Consider the following 20,585-nt stretch of genomic DNA (forward strand, 5'->3'; position numbering starts at 1 on the left):
CTCACGTCCACAGAGTTGAGAAGAAAGAGCAGTAGGGACGCCTGGCTTGTGCTCAGCACTCCCAGCCACACAAAACGCAGGTGGATGCTCAGGGCCTCACCTGCGGTCCACCTCACCTTTCTGCTCCACGACCTGATAACCTGACCTGATAACCATATCACAATAGAAGAAAAGGTCTGGAATCTGGGTTTTATGCCATACATGATGGAGCAAAAGACAGTAATAAAATACAATACAAATGTTAACTTATTTCCCTAATATAAAATTCAGAATCATAATCAAAGTGTGTAATTCTGATAGAGTTCATTAATTTAAACATCTTCACAGCTCTCTATTGCCAAATATAAATGGTTTTCTGTGGTTCTTTGCCAGCATAAGAGTTACTCTGAAATCTGTTTCATGGCTTACTTTTGGGAAGCTGCAGTTTCTCCAACCTGTCTTCCAAAGAATAAAATATAGGAAATGTCTCCAAAATCTCCAAAATGTAACTCTTTAGACTATTTTTCCACAACTGCATCAGCCAAGAGGTATTTAGACTCCATACACTGAGTCTCCTTTAGTCACAGACACTTAAGGTAAGAAATAAATGTTAAAGTTTATCTCTGCAAGGGGAGGGGCACATCATCTATGCTTATGAAAGGACCCTGGAGCATAGGCATTCTGTTAGTGAGAGAGTTGTACATGCATTTTTCTTTTTCTATTTTCCAAAAAATTTTAAGGTACTATTTACTCCATGTTTCAGTTTTTGTTTTGTATTTTCCAAACAGGTACATTTTCATTATAAATCTGCTGTGGAGCCAACTCCTCCCTGCATGCCAAAGGAACCAAAAGTAAAGAGGAAAGTTCAGAAGACAGTGTGCGAGGATGGGCTAGAGAGCACTGTCCAACGGAAAAGTACTGCCAGGGAGTCACATGTGTATTTTAAAATGTCTACCAGTCACATAAATAAAGATAAAAAGAACATGTAAAATCATTATTAAAAATGTACTTATCCCCATATATTTAAAATATTATCATTTCAACATAAAACCAGTAAGAAAAAGCATTGAGATATTTATATTAGTTTTTTGAAGACACAAAGTCTTCAAAAGCCACTGTGTATTTTGTACATACAGCACATCTCAATTCAGATAACTAAATTTTCACTGCAAATACTTGATCTGCACTTAAGTCTCATAAAAATGCAGAGCTGAAAAGGTAAATTCATATGGCCAAGTTATTCCAAACAAAATTACAAGTTTTCTAATAGCTGAATCATGTCTAAGTTTTTTAATTTTAATTTTAATAAAAAATAAAAACTCAGTGTCTCAGCTACACTGGACACCCACAGGCAAACGTGGCAAATGACTGCCAGACTGAACAGCACAGGGGTAGGTAGGCTAAGATGGACAGGTCTCTACACACCAAGGGAACAAGTAGTCTGAACAAGCAGGAGAGCTGCCCCCTCATGGGAACAGTAACCTAAGACAGGACCGAGGTCAGAGAACCCAGCACTGGCTCTCTGCCAGTGACACCAGCGGGCCCAGACACAGCCTCCTCGGCAAAGGAAGGGGCGGTCAAGAACACGGAAAATCACATCTTGAGATACTGCTTTTGCTTTAAAACTTCTCCAGAGACCTTTACCTTTTCACTCCAAAACACTCAATGTGCATTTTCTCACTTGACCCTCGATTAACTCTGCAAGATAAACACTGTTCTTGCTGCTACTGCCACAGTTACCATGCTGGGCAGGTGTCAGTGGCCAGCTTTAGACAAGCAGGCGCAACTGCAATTTTCTAGGAACAATTCCCAAGCTCTTGTCACTGCCACAGCTGCACGGACTTAATTCACTTTATTTCAGACTGTTATAGTGAAGATCAGAATGCGTGAATACTGATTTTAAAAATCATCACCACATTATAAAAAATAGGAAACAAGGGGTTTTTTATTAGCATTTACTAAAATATATGTCAGGAACTAGCTCTAAAACTTCCTCTTTTAAAAGCCCAGCAAATTCTGGTGTTTCCAGGTGTGAAGGGCAGGCCACCCCACGCCAGTACACCGCCCACCAATGCCCTGGACTTAGGTACCTAAGCCAACCCACTAGGCCCTCTTTCCTCTGTATAAACAATAAACCAGGAGCCAGGTTTACACAGAGCGGAGCTGTGTTACATAAAGGAGCAATCATTTTTCCTTGTCTAACAAATGCCTTTCAGAAACCACCCGGCTTTTTTGCTCTTTCTGAAGGACACCGCAACGCAGGCTGATATTCTTTAGCAAACAGTGACTGACTACTTCAGCCCTTAGCAAGGTGAGTCTCTGCGTATATTCTGACTCTGACTGATTCTTACCTCCTTCTGATCAGTCCTTTGACAATAACGCTCACCATTCTTCTACTTACTTCAGCTTTTGAAAGTTGTCTTAGAAACTAATAGATATAAATCTATGACATATAGAATGAGGCAAGGACACAACCAGTTTAAAAAAAACAATCTTACCATGATGATTTTCATTTGTATCTACCTGCTTACTAACGAGGCTAAGAACCTCATCCTAGGTTTATCACACACTCCAATTTTCTCTTGTGTGAAAACTTTTAGAATCTCCAGTTCTACTTCATACATTCTAACCTCTCCTCTCACCTACATTTAAGAATCTGTTCTAAAGTCTATCCTAGGTAATTTTCAAAGTACTTCATCAACAACTAAACACATTTTTGAGACCCTAGTGCTTGATCTCACTATCTTAATATGAAAACCAATAATCCTCCTAATTAAAATATGTCTAATGCTATTTACCTAAGAAGCTGTTGTATGAGCTGAACCAGAGGCAAGCACTGTTTTCCAGAAGATTCATAGATTCCCGTATTAATAAGATCTTTATCCAGTGGAGTCCTACTTCTATGAAATGTCGAGGCATTCGCTTCCTGTTCATCAATTTCTTTTTCCTTCTGTGCTTCTTTTTTGGCTTCAATATCCTGTAATTCATGAAACAGAAACTGGTTACTGGTTATCTCAGTAGCAGGTATGAAGGCACCATGGGCTGAGCCCTGATCCCACAGCCTAGCTGTGTGCTGACTCACACACCTGGTGACAGTGGCCCACACCCACCCACTGGAAATCACGCCACTCAGTTGCTCAGTTTCTAAACAGACGATTTGTCCTACAAACCCCGTGTCCAGGCTGCCAGTGCTAATGGTCTCCAGCATCCTTCTGTGAAGTTCCTAAAACCTTTACCCCTGCTTCTGGCTCTCACAACACCCAATGTGATCACCTAGGCAGAGTCTACCTGCTTTGTAAACATGAAGCAATAACCTACAGAATGGGAGGATACATTACCAAATCTTTTATCTGATATAAGACATACAAATACAGAAAGAATTCTGACAACTCAACAATTAAAAGATAAATGACCCAATTTTAAAATAAACAAAAAATCTGAACAGACACATCTTCAAAGAAGATATACAAATGGTAATGAACACATGAAAAGATGCTCAACTTCATTAGTCATCAGGGAAATTCACATCTCCTAGGACAGTATAATAAAAAAGATGAACAGTAGCAAGCATTTGCAAAGATACAGAGAAACTGGAACTGTCATACATTGCTACTGGGAATGTAAAATGGTACAGCCACTTAAGAAAACAGTCTGGCTATACCTTGAAACATTAAACATAGAGTTACCGTAAAACTCAGCGACTCCACTCCAAGGTACACGCCCATAAGAAATAAAAACATATGTCCACACAAAAACCACACAGATGTTTATAACGGCATTATTCATAGTAACTTAAAAGAGAGAACAACCTAAATGTCCATCAGCTGATGAATTAAACAAAATGTGCTGTATCCATACAACAGAGTATTGTTTAGCGATTTTAAAAAATTAAGTACGACATGAATGATACAACTTGGCTGAACTTTGAAAACACTACGTTAAGTGGAAAGCGCCAGACACAAAAGGCCACATACTGTACAAATCCACTTATATGAAATGTCCAGAACAGGGACATCTTTAGAAACAGAAAGTAGATTAGCGGTTGTCAACGGCTGGGAGGAGTGGGGGATGCGGAGTGACTGTTAAGGGGCACAGGGTTTCTTTTTGGAGTGAAAGTGTTCTGAAATTAGATAGTGGTGATGGTGGTTGCACAACTCTGTGAATATACAAAAAAAAAAAAAATCACTAAATCATACACTTTAAGAGACTGAATTTTACAGTAGATGAATTAGATCTCAATAATGTTATTATTTTAAAAAACTTTTAAAGGATGTATCTTTTGCCAGTCAAATGCAACCAATATTCCTGAGGACCTATTATACACTAAGCATTGTTCTAGTAATCAAATTTACTGTGAAAAAGCACGCAAGTTCTTTCCTACTGGGCTTTATTTTTTAATGGCAAAAGCCAGAACAAGTCTAAACACAAAGTCTTCCCCATTCTGAGGGGTGTGGGGACAAGGACCATGTCTAAGGGGCTGGACTGGAACTGTGCCACCTACTCTTCAGAATAAGAAGGACACAGACCAGACAGCTTGAAAATGTGCGTGCTTTTGACCCAACTTCATTTCTAGAACTTATTCCTAATAACCATTCTTATACCCAATGACTTATAATCTTCAAGAATGTAATTAAAAATTATTTATAATAGTAAAACTATCTAAAACCTAAATGGTCAACAATAGGAAATTGTTTAAAAAAAAAAAAAGTGATTCCCTTTCCATATGACAGACTTCCCCAAAGCAACAGAACAAATGGGCATCGCAGAATATTCAACACAGAAGTCATGGCAACCTTATGAGTGGAAAAGATACAAACCACTGAGACCAGTTCTGGCATCATAATTAGTATTGTTAGTAAACATTTGCATTTTTGAAAGCCTGGAAGACCATACATGAAAAACATTAACAATGGTTATTCCTAAATGATGAGGGTTTTTCTGTTTACGCCTTTCTGTAGCTTCAAAACATTTTTGTTTTAAAACAAATGGCCTTTTTGGCTATTTTTTCAGACATCTTAATTATTGTCATAGGGATCACAATCTGCATACTCTATAGCCCACCTCCCCCTCTCAAGGTACCACTCTCCAGCAGGATGCAAAGAATAAACATATGCTAACTAAATTAACAGGTTCTAAAAATACTGCTTGGGGGGACTTCCCTGGCAGTCCAGCGTGCTAAGACTCCACGCTTCCACTGCAGGGGGGCGTGGGAAGGATCCCTGGTTGGGGAACTAAGGTCCCGCATGCTGCACGGTGCAGCCAAAAAATGTTTTAAAGTAATAAAAATAAATATAAAAAATAAAAATACTGCTTAGATCTGGCCCACATGTGAACTGCCTCTGCCTGGTCGCTGTCATTGCTCCCGTCAGGTGAACTATTACACTGAGCCACACGGAGCACAGGAAGAAAAGGAAGAGGTTTGGAGTCAGCAAACCTGTCATTCACTAGTCATGACACCTTAGCAAATCACTAAACTTCTGTGGTATCTATGTCCACGCTTATAAAATGGAATTTTAAGACAATTTTTTCCACTCAATGTGAAAAACAATTCACATTTCCTGGCAAGAAAAGAAAAATTTACACATAGAAAAACTTTCTCTGTCCTTTGGCCTCCTCTCTGCCCCCTACTGTACATTGTTTACCTGCATTATGCATCGATCAGCCTTCCCTATCAGCAAAAATACCTGCTCAACCGTAAACAGCAACATTCTCCTAGCATCAACAAGACAACACCCTCAAAGAAAACCCTCCTTCTTCCTCTTGTAAGAGGCCATGATGGGGCTTCCCTGGTGGCGCAGTGGTTGAGAATCCGCCTGCCAATGCGGGAGACACGGGTTTGAGCCCTGGTCTGGGAAGATCCCACATGCCACGGAGCAACTAAACCCGTGTGGCCACAACTACCGAGCCTGAGCTCTTAGAGCCTGCGAGCCACAACTACTGAAGCCCGTACTCCTAGAGCCCATGCTCCACAATGAGAAGCCACGGCAATGAGAAGCCCGCACACTGCAACGAAGAGTAGCCACTGCTCACAACTAGAGAAAGCCCACACGAAGCAACGAAGACCCAACACAGCCAAAAATAAATAAAGTCTTAAAAAAAAAAAAAGAGGCCATGATGATGCTTAGATCTGGATTGTGTAAACTGTCAATAATACATCATTTAACGTACAGCCCTCTGTCTCAAAAAACTTACATAACTGAGCCTTGACCTGTAACGAACGCAGTAATTCTCAGAGCTTTCTGAGATTCTGTTCCTGGGTTATAATCCTCAATTTGGCTTGAATAAAATTTTGTATCTCTTTCTTAGATCGACTGATTAATTTTTTGTCAACATCAACATGGCTCACAAGGTTAAAAAAAAATGAAAGGAAAGTACACAGCATAGTATCTGGAAAATAACAAGGTACACAAAGAATGATACTTGCAACTAAAATCATTACATTTATGATTTACTCTAATTTTTTTCAATTTAATCAAGTAGGTATATTTTCAAAAACATTTTTAATACACTCACTTCATCCAATTTTATCAGTGTAAGTTTTTAAATTGAAAACTATTATGACAATGAAAGCAACAAAAGAAGCTATGAATGGCCAATAAGCACATACAAATTAACACCCCACCCTACCCGCAGAATAGCTAAAGCTTTTAAAAAGACTGACACGCCTCATGTTGATGAGGTCAAGAAATGGCTAGAACTCTCATACACACTGGTTCAGATGTAAATGGCACAACCACCTTGGGAAACTGTAAACACACACCCACCCTAGAACCCTGCAAATTCTAATTCAAACTATTTACCCAAAAGGAAAAACACGTGTTCACTAAAGGACTTTTACACAGCATGATAAGAGCAGCTGTAGAGACTCAAAAATCATGGAATGTCTATCAACACGAGAAGGGATACACCAACAGTGCCATAATCACACAATGGGGCACTCCTCAACAGCAAAAACAAAGTGACACTACAGAAGCCTCTTAGATAGCCTCATCGACCAGACAGCAGGCAGCAGAAGCAAGGAGAACTACAATCCTGCAGCCTGCAGAACAAAAACCACAATCACAGAAAGACAGATGAAATGAAAAGGCAGAGGACTATGTCCCAGAAGAAGTAACAAGACAAAACCCCAGAAAACCAACTAAATGAAGTGGAGCTAGGCAATCTTCCAGAAAAAAAATTCAGAATAATGAGAGTGAAGATGATCCTGGACCTCGGAAAAAGAATGGAGGCAACTAGCGAGAAGATGCAAGAAATGTTTAACAAAGACCTAGAAGAATTAAAGAACAAACAGAGATGAACAATACAATAACTGACATGAAAAATACACTAAAAGCACTCAAAGCAGAATAACTGAGGCAGAAGAATGGATAAGTGACCTGGAAGACAGAATGGTGGAAATCATTGTCATGGAACAGAATAAAGAAAAAAGAATGAAAAGGAATGAAGACAACCTAAGAGATCTCTGGGACAACATTAAACACACCAACATTCGCATTACAGGGCTCCCGGAAGGAGAAGAGAAAGAGAAAGGGCTGGAGAAAATATCTTAAGAGATTACAGTCGAAAACTTCCCAAACATGGAATAGGAAATAGCCACCCACGTCCAGGGAGCGCAGAGAGTCCCAGGTAGGAAAAACCCAAGAAGAAACATACCAAGACACGTAAGAATCAAATTCACAAAAATTAAAGACAAAGAGGGGACTTCCCTGGTGGTGCAGTGGTTAAGAATCCGCCTGCAGATTCAAGGGACACGGGTTTGATCCCTGGGCTGGGAAGATCCCACATGCCACGGAGCAACTAAGCCCATGCGCCACAACTACTGAGCCTGTGCTCTGGAGCTGGCAAGCCACAACTACCGAGCCCACAAGCCACAACTCTTGAAGCCTGAACACCTAGAGCCCGTGATCCACAACAAGAGAAGCCACCGCAATGAGAAGCCTGCGCACCGCAATAAATAGTAACCCCCCTTGCCGCAACTAGAGAAAGCCTGCGCACAGCAATGAAGACCCAACGCAGCCAAAAATAAATAAATAAATTATTTTAAAAAGACAGAGAAAAATTATTAAAAGCAACAACGGAAAAACAACAAATAATATACAAGGGAACTCCCATAAGGTTAACAGCTGGTTTCTAAGCAGAAACTCTGCAAGCCAGAGGGAGTGGAAGATATATTTAAAGTGATGAAAGGGAAGAACCTACAACCAAGACTACTCTACCCAACAAGGATCTCACTCAGATTCAACAGAGAAATCAAAAGCTTTGCAGACAAGCAAAAGCTAAGAGAATTCAGCACCACCAAACGAGCTCTAAAACAAATTCTAAAGAACTTCTCTAAGTGGGAAACACAAGAGAAGAAAAGGACCTACAAAAACAAACCCAAAACAATTAAGAAAATGGTAATACAAACATACATATCGATAACTGCCTTAAATGTGAATGGATTAAGTGCTCCAACCAAAAGACACAGACCGGCTGAATGGATATGAAAACAAGACCCATATATATGCTGTCTACAAGACACCCACTTCAGACCTAGGGACACATAGAGACTGAAAGTGAGGGGATGGGAAAAGATATGCCATGCAAATGGAAACCAAAAGAAAGCTGGAGTAGCAATACTCATATCAGATAAAATAGACTTTAAAATAAAGAATGTTACAAGAGACAAGGAAGGATACTACATAATGATCAAGGGATCAATCTAAGAAGAAAATGTAACAATTATAAATATATATGCACCCAACATAGAAGCACCTCAACACATAAGGCAAATACTAACAGCTGTAAGAGGAAATCGACAGTAACACAATAATAGTGGGGGACTCTAACACCTCACTTACACCAATGGGCAGATCATCCGGACAGAAAATTAATAAGGAAACACAAGCTTTAAATGACACAATAGACCAGATAGATTTAATTGATATTTATGGGACATTCCATCCGAAAACAGCAGATTACACTTTCTTCTCAAGTGCACATGGAACATTCTCCAGGACAGATCACATCTTGGGTCACAAATCAAGCCTCAGTAAATTTAAGAAAATTTAAATCATATTAAGCATCTTTTCCAACCACAACACTATGAGATTAGAAATAAATTACAGGGGAAAAAATGTAAAAAACACAAACACATGGAGGCTAAACAATATGCAATATGGTTATTTAGTAAAATAACCAAGAGATAACTGAAGAAGTCAAAGAGGAAATAAAAAAATACCTAGAGACAAATGACAATGAAAACATGACGGTCCAAAGGCTATGGAATGCAGCAAAAGCATTTCTAAGAGGGAAGTTTATAGCAATACAATCCTACCTCAAGAAACAAGAAAAATCTCAAATAAACAATCTAACCTTACACCTAAAGGAACTAGAGAAAGAAGAACAAAACCCAAAGTTAGCAGAAGAAAAGAAATCATGAAGATCAGAGCAGAAATAAATAGAAATAAAGAAAACAACAGCAAAGATCAATAAAACTAAAAGGTGGTTCTTTGAGAAGATAAAAAAATTGATAAACCTTTAGCCAGACTCACCAAGAAAAAGAGAGAGAGGACTCAAATCAATAAAATTAGAAATGAAAAAGGAGAAGTTACAACAGCCACCACAGCAATACAAAGCATCATAAGAGACTACGACAAGCAACTATATGCCAATAAAATGAACAACCTCGAAGAAACGGACAAATTCTTAGAAAAGTATAACATTCCAAGACTGAACCAGGAAGAAATAGAAAATATGAACAGACCAATCACAAGTAATGAAATTGAAACTGTGATTAAAAATCTTCCAACAAACGTAAGTCCAGGACCAGATGGCTTCACAGGTGAATTCTATCAAACATTTAGAGAAGAGCTAACACCCATCCTTCTCATCAAACTCTTCCAAAAAATTGCAGAGGAAGGAACACTCCCAAACACATTCTACAAGGCCACCATCACCCTGATACCAAAACCAGACAAAGATACGACAAAAAAAGAAAATTACAGACCACTATCACTGGTGAATATGAATGTGAAAATCTGCAACAAAATACTAGCAAACAGAATCCAACAAGACATTAAAAGGATAATACAGGGCTTCCCTGGTGGCGCAGTGGTTGAGAGTCCACCTGCCAATGCAGGGGACACGGGTTCGTGCCCCAGTCCGGGAAGATCCCACATGCCACGGAGTGGCTAGGCCTGTGTGCCATGGCCGCTGAGCCTGTGCGTCCGGAGCCTGTGCTCTACAACGGGAGAGACCACAACAGTGAGAGGCTCGCGTACCGCAAAAAAAAAAAAAAAAGGATCATACACCATCATCAAGTGGGATTTATCCAAGGGATGCAAGCATTCTTCAATATACACAAATCAATCAATGTGACAAACCATATTAACAAATTGAAGAATAAAAACCATACGATCATCTCAAAAGATGCAGAAAAAGCTTTTGACAAAATTCAACACCCGTTTATGATAAAAACCCTCCAGAAACTGGGCATAGAGGGAACCTACTTCAACATAATACGTGTAAGTCCATATACGACAAACCCACAGCAAACATCATTTTCAACGGTGAAAAACTGAAACCATTTCCTCTAAGATCAGGAATAAGACAAGGATATCTACTCTCACATTATTCAACATAGTTTTGGAAGTCTTGCATTCTCTTGCATTCCTATACACTTAACAACGAAAGATCAGAAAGACAAATTAAGGAAACAATCCCATTCACCAGAGCAACAAAAACAATAAAATACCTAGGAATAAACTTACCTAAGGAGGTAAAAGACCTGTACTCAGAAAACTGTGAGACACTGATGAAAGAAATCAAAGATGACACAAACAGATGGTGAGATACACCATGTTCTTGGATTGGAAGAATCAATATTGTGAACATGACTATACTACCCAAAGCGATCTACAGATTCAATGCAATCCCTATCAAATTACCAGTGGCGTTTTTTACAGAACTAGAACAAAGTATCTTAAAATTTGTATTGAGACACAAAAGACCCTGACTAGCCAAAGCAATCTTGAGAAAAAAAAAATATGGAGCTGGAGGAATCAGACTCCCTGACTGTAAGACTATATTATAAAGCTACAGTAATCAAGACCATATGGTACTGGCACAAAAACAGAAATAGAGATCAACGGAACAGGAGAGAAAGCCCCGAGATAAACCCACACACCTATGGTCAACTAAGCTACGACAAAGGAGGCAAGAATATAAAATGGAGAAAAGACAGTCTCTTCAATAAGTGGTGCTGGGAAAACTGGACAGCTACATGTAAAAGAATGAAATTAGAACACTCCCTACCACCATACACAAAAATAAACTCAAAATGGATTAAAGACCTAAATGTGAGACCAGACACTATAAAACTCTTAGAGGAAAACATAGGAAGAACACTCTTTGACATAAACACAGCAAGATCATTTTTGACCCACCTCCTAGAGTAATGAAATTAAAACAAAAGTAAACAAATGGGGGCTTCCCTGGTGGCGCAGTGGTTGACAGTCTGCCTGCCGCTGCAGGGGGCGCAGGTTCGTGCCCCAGTCCGGGAGGATCCCATGGGCCACAGAGCGGCTGGCCCCGTGAGCCATGGCCGCTGGGCCTGTGTGTCTGGAGGCTGTGCTCCGCAATGGGAGAGGCCACAGCGGTGAGAGGCCCGCGTACCACAAAAAAAAAAAAAAAAAGTAAACAAATGGGACCTAATGAAACTTAAAAGTTTTTGCACAGCAAAGGAAACTATAAACGAGATGAAAGACAACCCTCGGAATGGGAGAAAATATTTGCAAACAAATCAACTGACAAAGGATTAATCTCCAAAATATACAAACAGCTCATGCAGCTCAATAACAAAAAAACAAACAACCCAATCCAAAAATGGGCAGAAGACCTAAATAGACATTTCTCCAAAGAAGACATACAGATGGCCAAGAAGCACATGAAAAGCTGCTCCACATCACTAATTATTAGAGAAATGCAAATCAAAACTGCAATGAGGTATCACCTCACACCAGTTAGAATGGGCCTCATCAGAAAATCCACAAACAATAAATGCTGGAGAGGGTGTGGAGAAAAGGGTACCCTCTTGCACTGTTGGTGGGAATGTAAATTGATACAGCCACTATGGAGAGCAGTATGGAGGTTCCTTAAAAAACGAAAAATAGAACTACCATATGACCCAGCAATCCCACTACTGGGCATATACCTTGAGGAAACCATAATTCAGAAAGACACATGCACCCCAATGTTCATTACAGCACTATTTACAATAGCCAGGTCATGGAAGCAACCTAAGTGTCCATCGACAGACAAATGGATAAAGAAGATGTGGTACATATACACAACGGAATGTTACTCAGCCATAAAAAGGAACGAAATTGGGTCATTTGTAGAGACATGGATGGACCTAGAGACTGTCATACAGAGTGAAGTAAGTCAGAAAGAGAAAAACAAATATCGTATATTAACACATATATGTGGAATCTAGAAAAATAGTACAGATGAACTGGTTTGCAAGGCAGAAATAGAGACACAGATGTAGAGAACAAACGTACGGGCACCAAGGGGGGAAGGCGGGGGGGGGGGGGCGGGTGGTGGTGGTGGGATGAATTGGGAGATTGGGGTTGACGTACATACACTAATATGCATAAAATAGATAACTAATGAGAACCTGCTGTATATCACAGGGAACTCCACTTTGCTGTACAGTAGAAACTAACACAACATTGTAAAACAACTATATCCCAATTTAAAAAAATAATAATACGAAAAGAAATAAATAGTTCCTTAGTAAAAAAAAAAAAAAAAAGCAAAAAAACAACATAACACTACATTCAACACAGGTGAATCTGAAAATCATTATCAAGGCAACATAAAGCTGACACAAATGAGTATATACTGTATGATTCCATTTATGTGACAATCAAAACTGGCAAAATTAACATCATCTGGGGGAGACAAGAAAGTGTCCTAACTTCAAACACAAAGGGGCACAAAGGCACTTTCCAGGGTGATGGAAGTGATTTATATTATGATTGGGGTACCTGTCAAATTCATTTAAATAGACATTTCAAATGGGTACATTTTATCATACTTAATAATAACTCAATATTTTATTAAACTAGTAAAAAATTTTAATTACAGAAATATTTGGATGTTACTAAAAGCTTTGTGTTTCAAGGGTTTTTTTAAATAATTCTGGCAAAGTGTCAGTCTCAGCTCACTGGGGAATAAAATCACCTCCATGAGTGCACACACACACATACACACACACGCACACACACACACACACACACACTCCTAGGACCATACCTGGATTTCTGCAGTAATGGCTGCATTTAAGGCTGATTCTAAGCCTCCATCAGCCATCAAGCTGCCCACAAGTAGATCAATCATAAATCGACGACCTGGACTTATGTTAACTTCATTGCCTGAAACTGGAAAAGGTAAAGTGTTTTTCCCAACGTGAGGCAAGCACCATCCCCTCTGGCACCCCCTCCAGGGCCAACCCCACCCGACCCCTGCTCCTAGCCCCAGCCCACCTGCACAGGGCAGGAGAGCAGAGAGTGCCCGGGCCCTCTCCTCAGCAGTTGGCAGCAGCACTGACCACCCGCTCTGCAACACAGCCTGGGCGGCCGCCTGCACAGTACTCAACACGCCCGCACTGCTGGCCAGGGCCACCACCGTCTGCTTCAGGCTGTTGAGGAGGACGCTGCCCAGACCTAAACCAAGGAATTCTGGGTCAACCTGGTGACTGATGGCAGCATGCAACTGAAAGGAGAAAAACAATTTTCACTTAGAAGCCCTAAAAACAAATGCTTTCCAAATCTTATTAAAGATGGAATAATACCTCAAATTGAGTTTTACTCAAATAATAAAGGTAAAACTTCCAGTATAGGTATTTTTTTTAATCATACTAAAAATTTTTCACCTATAGTAGTTGAGAATCCATGGTAAGGTATTCTATAAAAGGAATTTTTTAAACCCAACTCTGAGTATGTATGTGGAAAAGACCAACAAAGAGGTTGAACCCTGTGGAAACAGCAACCTCCACCCCACCCCCAAGCACCCGGACCAAACACAGAAATAGTGAATATAACTAAAAACTATTAAAAGAGTAGACAGCCAAGCTGAGGGTATACAAGGAAAAGTATACAAGGGAAAGTTCTGGTTTAGCTCTTGAGACACACAGACACACACAGCAGCAGCCAAGGGGTTCTGGGCTCAGAGAGCAGATCAAAGCCTTCTGAGACACAAAATGCTCAGGACAGCCCACTGAACCTGAGCTTCCTGTCAGCCAGCCAGGGCCTGAGGGCAACATACTACCCACACAAGGCTTTGGGCACAAAGAGACCCCACAGTGAATCAGAGACCTGGCCTGCCCTGTGAGCAGATGTGAAATCAAATTTATACCAATCATCTAGATATGGATATCACACGTCAAGAACTGAACACCAAAACTCATCAAGAGCCCAAGGAACTCAATGGAACCTCACAGACACAAGTACAAAACTGCCCTCTGAGGACATCTCCACAGCCAAGGGCAAAGGGACACTCCACAAACCCTCCCCTAAGGGTGGCCTCATAGTCAAAAAGGACAAGCCATGACTTCTTTAGGTCACCACAAAGAAGTGTCACAGACAGGGTAAGAGGCAAAACGCATGTCCCAACATGATTTTAGCAATTTAAAAACGCATGTCCCAACATGATTTTAGCAATTTAAAAAACTGGAATGAATCCATAAAATAAGTAAATGTTCTTAGAGATCATGGAAGGAACAGAAGCCAGAAGACGAGAATATAATGAGCAAATGAAAGCCCTGGAAAACACCAAAAATATAAATTCTGAAAATGAAAAAAACAGCTACAGGAATAAACACCTCAAGGCAGAGGAGTGAAGAGCCTGGGCCCCAGGTTCCAGCCCTAAACCTTTGTGCACTGGGTACCCAACCTGGGCAACATTCCTGAACTTCGTGCCTCCCCAGCTGTTCAATACAGATGGAGGGTCCCACCTCCCAGAGGGCTGGTAAAGAGATTTGATGATTCAATCAATATGTGTAAAGCAGTGCTCACATAAATTTTTTAAATAAACAGACAATTCAACAATATGGAACATTCAGCTAAATGATTCGTGAATTGAAAGAAGAGTGCTGAGTAAACCACCCAGAAAGCAGAACAGAAAGATTAAAAAGTGAGCATTAAAAAGGATAAACAGATTTTAAAATATCAAAGAAGTTGTGATACTTGGGAAAATAAAATGAGAAAGTTCAACATGCATTTAGTAGGATTTTTCCAAGGGGAAAGGTAGAAAAAAAGAAGAGAGCAATTCCAGTGGTAAATAGTGAAGACTTTTCAGAACTTAACAAAGGTAAGTAATCTCAGATTGAACAAGAATCATAATCTCAAATTATATATACAAGAATAAATCCTGACCTAGATATAATGTATTAAAATATAAAATAAAGACAAAAACCTAAAAGGCTACCAAAGAGAAAGACAAATTAGCTACAAAGAAACAACAACTGCACTAATATAAGATTTCTCGGGCTTCCCTGGTGGCACAGTGGTTGAGAGTCCGCCTGCCGATGCAGGGGACACGGGTTCGTGCCCCGGTCCGGGAGGATCCCACATGCCGCAGAGCGGCTGGGCCCGTAAGCCATGGCCGCTGGGCCTGCGCGTCCACAGCCTGTGCTCCGCAGCGGGAGAGGCCACAACAGTGAGAGGCCCGCGTACCCCAAAAAAAAAAAAAAAAAAAAAAAAGATTTCTCATTGGCAAAAATAAAGGTCAAAAGACGGCAGAACATCTTCAAAGTGCTTTCTTCAAAGTGCTTATAAAATTACATATAACCTAAAGAGCTAAGCCCCATTAAATTATCTTAAGAGGTGTTAAAGGGACCCAAGTTTTCAGAGGTTGTAACTCACAGACCTTAAGGAAGAAATTTACTGAAGGAGGTACCCAGGAGGGAGGTGATGTAAGTAACAAAGACAAAACAAATTGGTTTAAAAAAAAAAAAAGGACTATATGCCTGAGTATGTCCTCTTAAAAAATAATTATGATAATAATTGAAGGAAAGTTTAAAAATAATTACTACATTTCACCAATCCTAAGAGGTATTTTCTTTCACATCTTAACTCTAAAATCAGAATGTATCTTACACATTGCAATTTGGAGCGCTTTTCTTTTTAGCAGCACACACAAAAAAACAGTGTGCCTTGGAGTCAATGTAACAACAGACTATTGAACAATTCAAATACTGAAGATAGAAAGGGGAGTTTAGGTTTAATGCACCCTATAACCCCTATATTTTTCAGGAAGAGAAGTACTGATTAACTTAACACTGTGGAATTAACAAATATTTAATTTTTCTGTAACATGATTAATGTCCAGAAATCAAAATTTCAAAACTTAGGAACAATTAAAGGGATTTGAAAGGAAAAAAATTTTTTAGAAATTTGTTCCAAAGATAATAAAATGATGAACAAACTTACTCCAAGACTGAATTCAAATACATTAGTAATCACAATAACTGTAAAAGATTAAATCCACATAGTGAATAAAGACTCTCAAGTTGTATTCTTTTTAAGAACTGAGCTTTATGAGTCAATTTTTTAAAAGACACAACTAAAACAAAGACCTCGACAGACAGAACAAAGCAGTGGAAAAACAGATGGCATGAGGCAAATATGGACCAAATGAAATAGAGCCTAGGACATGTACAGGGTCTTTCTCCACAGCACCGACCAGAGCAGCAATGTCACTAGGAGACCATGGGAAGCAACAAAAAACTGGGCGGATCCATGACTAGGATACTACACCACAGATGCCCTGCTAAATGAGTTCCTACAGAAGACTTCTGGCGAAGGGAGGTACTCTCCAAATTTCTGCTAATTCCATTTTGCAACTAAACATTACATCCAGTTCTGTGCTTTCTGGAAGCCAAGACAAAAAAGGGGAGGGAACAGAAGGGGTACATGATGGGTCACACAGCAACCCTCACATTATGAAGGGGGAAAATTACTTTGGTGAGAAAAACTGTTCTCTTAACATTAAGTCACAGGGTTTTATGACAAACAAAAACATGACGATCAAAGATTTTAGCTACAGTTCTATTTGGAAAAAAAATTTTTGTAGCTTTTCTTCTTCTGACATTTAAACTTAACCTTCCCCCTGAGGAAGCGGAGGTACCCATGGAGGACGCAGAGCTTCCTGAATGGGGCTCCCCTCTCAGTCCAGAGGAGGGGCTGGCGACCACCTCCAGCTGATCTCCCAGTCACCTACCGTCTCACCCAGTCACCTCTCCACACACAGCAACAGGAAATTCAAGACCGACTCCCTGATGAATGCCAACAAGCTGAATTTAGCAGTAATAACGCAGTCCATATATGCTCTTACCTGCATGCAGAGACTGACTTCCAGGGTAAGCACAAAATAACTAGACTGAATTTTTTAAGCCTCATACACATTACACTCCATCATAATCTGACTTAAAAACACTTTAAAATTTTCATTAGCAGTTTATTCAACAGGCTAAACCCCATACCCTTTAATATGCATAAACATCATTACAAACGCATAAGACACTTACAAAATGAGGGAAAGGAAAATACCTGGAGTCGCAGAAGATTCAGTGTTGCCACAGCCATACACTCTTTCTCTTGGGGTGGGGGCCAGTCAGCAGTGCCATCCATCCCCTCACTCACTTGCCGTAGTAGGAGGTCTAACTGCTCAAAAGTCATTGAGCAAATGTCCACCACAAAAGGGACACGGAGGCCAATGGACCACTCAGAACAAGATGACCAAGCAAAACTCTATGGAAGAAACACAAGAACCTAAAATGAATCTACACATTCACCGATCAGCCTGTTCCACACGAGAGATTCACCATTATGAATGACGAAGGTGCCCTAAGTTACTACTCATTCATCCCTCTGATTGTCCCAAATGCACAAGCACCTTCAGTTATCTAACTCACATGCTAACAGTTTCCAATTTTCTCTCATTTCACTACCCCATCTCATTTGCCACAAATAAACAGGTAAAAAGTTTTTCAAAAATCTTTTCACTATCAAAATTAAGCAACTCAATAAGCTAAAATTAAACACTAAAAGCTATTCAACTAACCCCCAAAAAAGTCAGGAAACAATAAAGAAACAAAAAGGTGAGAGCAAACAAAAAACAAATAAACAATGGTAGACATTAAATTTAAATGGGTCTGAACATAAAAACAGAGATCATCAGGATGTAGGAAAACAGAACCTAACTATACAGTATCTACAAGAAATCTACCTTTAATATAAAGATAAAATTGGCTTAGTAAAGGGATGGAAAGTGGCTTATTAACATCAGACAAAGTAGACTTCAGAGGAAGGAAATTACCAGGACTAAAGAGGGACATTATATAATGATAAAAGGCTCAATTCACAAAGAAGACAGAACAATAATGAAATGTATATGCCCCTAACAACAGAACCATAAAACACATGAGAGTAAAATCTGAGAGAAATGAAAGAGTAACAGATAAATCCACAGATGTAGTTGAAGATATCAAAACTACCCTCCTAATAACAGACAGAACAAGCAGACAGAAAATTAGTAAGGATTTAAAAGAAATGAACAAAACCATCAATGAACGAGATAAAAATGACACTTATAAAAACACTTCACCCAAAGAGTAAAATGCACAAAATTTTCAAGGATGCAAGGAACATTCACCATGATAAACCATATTTAAGACATAAAATAATTTTAACTATTTAAAAGAACTGAAATCATATAGAGTATGATCTCATAACATAATAAAATTAAGCTGAAAACCAAGAACAGAAACTAGAGATCAATAAGAATAAATCAGATGTATATAACTGGAAAACTCTCCAAGCACTTAGAAATTAAACAACAGGTTTCTACATTCCAATTAAAGTAGTAAAATACTGATTCTAAGTAGCCTGCAAAGAGTTATGTAGTATACAGTAATTCCTAGAGCAACCACAAAAATAAAAACCTATAAAAAGAAATAGTCAAATTCAAAATAAATAAAGGTAAACGAAATACTAAAATAAATGTTCATTTATCCCCCCAAAAAAACAAAAGCAGCAAAATAGAGGAACAAATAATAGAAAACAGACAAAAGCCAAACAATAAAATGGAAGACCTTTATCTATACATGTCAATTACAGTAAATGTAAATGATCTAAATACACCAATTAAAAGACAGATTGACAATGATAAAAAAAAAAATGCAACTATACATAGCATCCAAGAAGTTCACTATACAGATAATGAGACAGGTGGGTTAAAAGTTAAAGATATAAATTTAACAAAACATGGACAGGACTTGTATGCTGAAAACACTGATAAATGAAATCAAGAAGATGCAAATAAATGTTTAGACATAACATTTTAATAGAGTAGAAGACTCGATGTAGCAAAGATGTCAATTCTCCACAAACTGATAACAGGTTGAACACAATCCCTACAAAAATCTAAGCAAGATATTTTTGCAAATGTAGACAAGATCATTCTAAATTTTAATGGAAAGGCAAAGGGACTAAAATATAGACTTCTTAAATTTTTTTCAAATACATGGAAAAGTTATAGTACTCAAACACTAATTAAATGAAAATAAAACTGGAGTACCTACATTAAAATCAGACAAGAGACTTCAGAGCAAGGCAAAGCAGGGATAAAGTGGGGACACTGAACAACAATTAAAGGGTCAATTCACCAAGACTACTGAACAATCCAAAATGCGTATGCATCAAACAAAAGAGTTTCAAAATACGTTAGACAAAAATGGATAAACCTATCCTAAAATTCATGTGGAATCTCAAGGTACCCCAAATAACCAAAGGAATATTGAAAAGGGATAACGAAGTTGGAAAAAAGACTCAATTCCTAATTCAAAACTCACTACAAAGCTACAGTAATCAAAACGGTGTGGGTCTGGCATAAAGACACACTTACAGACCAACGGAATAGAACAGAGTCCATAAATAAACCCTTGCCTATATGGTCAAATGATTTCGACAAGTGCCAAGACCATTCAATAGGGAAAGAACAATGTTTTCTATAAACGGTGCTGGGAAAACTGCAAAAGAATCTATTTGATCCTTATCTTACACAATAAAGTCAAAATGGATCAGAGACCTAAATATTAGACCTAAAACTATGAAGCTATTAGAAAAAAAGACTGGAAAACCTACATGACCATGGATTTCTCAGATATATATGACACCAAAAGCACAGACAACGGAAGAAAAACTAAAACTTTTGTGCATAAAAGAACACTATGAACAGAATAAAAAGAAAACCAAAGAATGGGGAAAAAACAGTTGTAAATCATATACCTGATAAGGGATTAATACCCACAATATAACAAGAACTGTTACAACTCAAAAAAAAAAATCTAATTCAAAAATGGGCAAAGAACTTGAATACATTTCTCCAAAAAAGACATACAAGCACATGAATAGATACTCAACATCTTTCCCATTTGGGAAGTGCAAATCAAAACCACAATGTGATACCACTTCATACCCACTGGGATGGCCTTAAAAAAAAAACAAGGAAAATAACCAGTGTTCACAAGGATGTGGAAAAATTGAAACCCTTGTGTGTAT

At 38.8% G+C, this 20,585-nt stretch overlaps 1 protein-coding gene across 4 annotated transcripts in view; it reads right to left on the reverse strand.

The window, feature by feature from the left end:
- The window catches only part of HERC2 (HECT and RLD domain containing E3 ubiquitin protein ligase 2), a 231,499-nt gene that overhangs the window by 150,201 nt on the left and 60,713 nt on the right, over nucleotides 1-20,585 (reverse strand). For 3 of the 4 annotated variants that reach the window (XM_032636779.1, XM_032636778.1, XM_032636777.1), the window contains exons 17-20: nucleotides 17,574-17,774; nucleotides 13,509-13,737; nucleotides 13,279-13,403; nucleotides 2,778-2,956 (exon numbers count right to left, since the gene is read on the reverse strand). In XM_032636779.1, the coding sequence (XP_032492670.1) occupies nucleotides 2,778-2,956; nucleotides 13,279-13,403; nucleotides 13,509-13,737; nucleotides 17,574-17,774 (734 nt within the window). The remainder of the gene's footprint in view (nucleotides 1-2,777; nucleotides 2,957-13,278; nucleotides 13,404-13,508; nucleotides 13,738-17,573; nucleotides 17,775-20,585) is intronic. The other variant, XM_032636780.1, reaches the window with a different exon arrangement.

This window comes from Phocoena sinus, chromosome 7, assembly GCF_008692025.1.
Source record: "Phocoena sinus isolate mPhoSin1 chromosome 7, mPhoSin1.pri, whole genome shotgun sequence".
In the NCBI taxonomy this organism is placed as follows: domain Eukaryota; kingdom Metazoa; phylum Chordata; class Mammalia; order Artiodactyla; family Phocoenidae; genus Phocoena; species Phocoena sinus.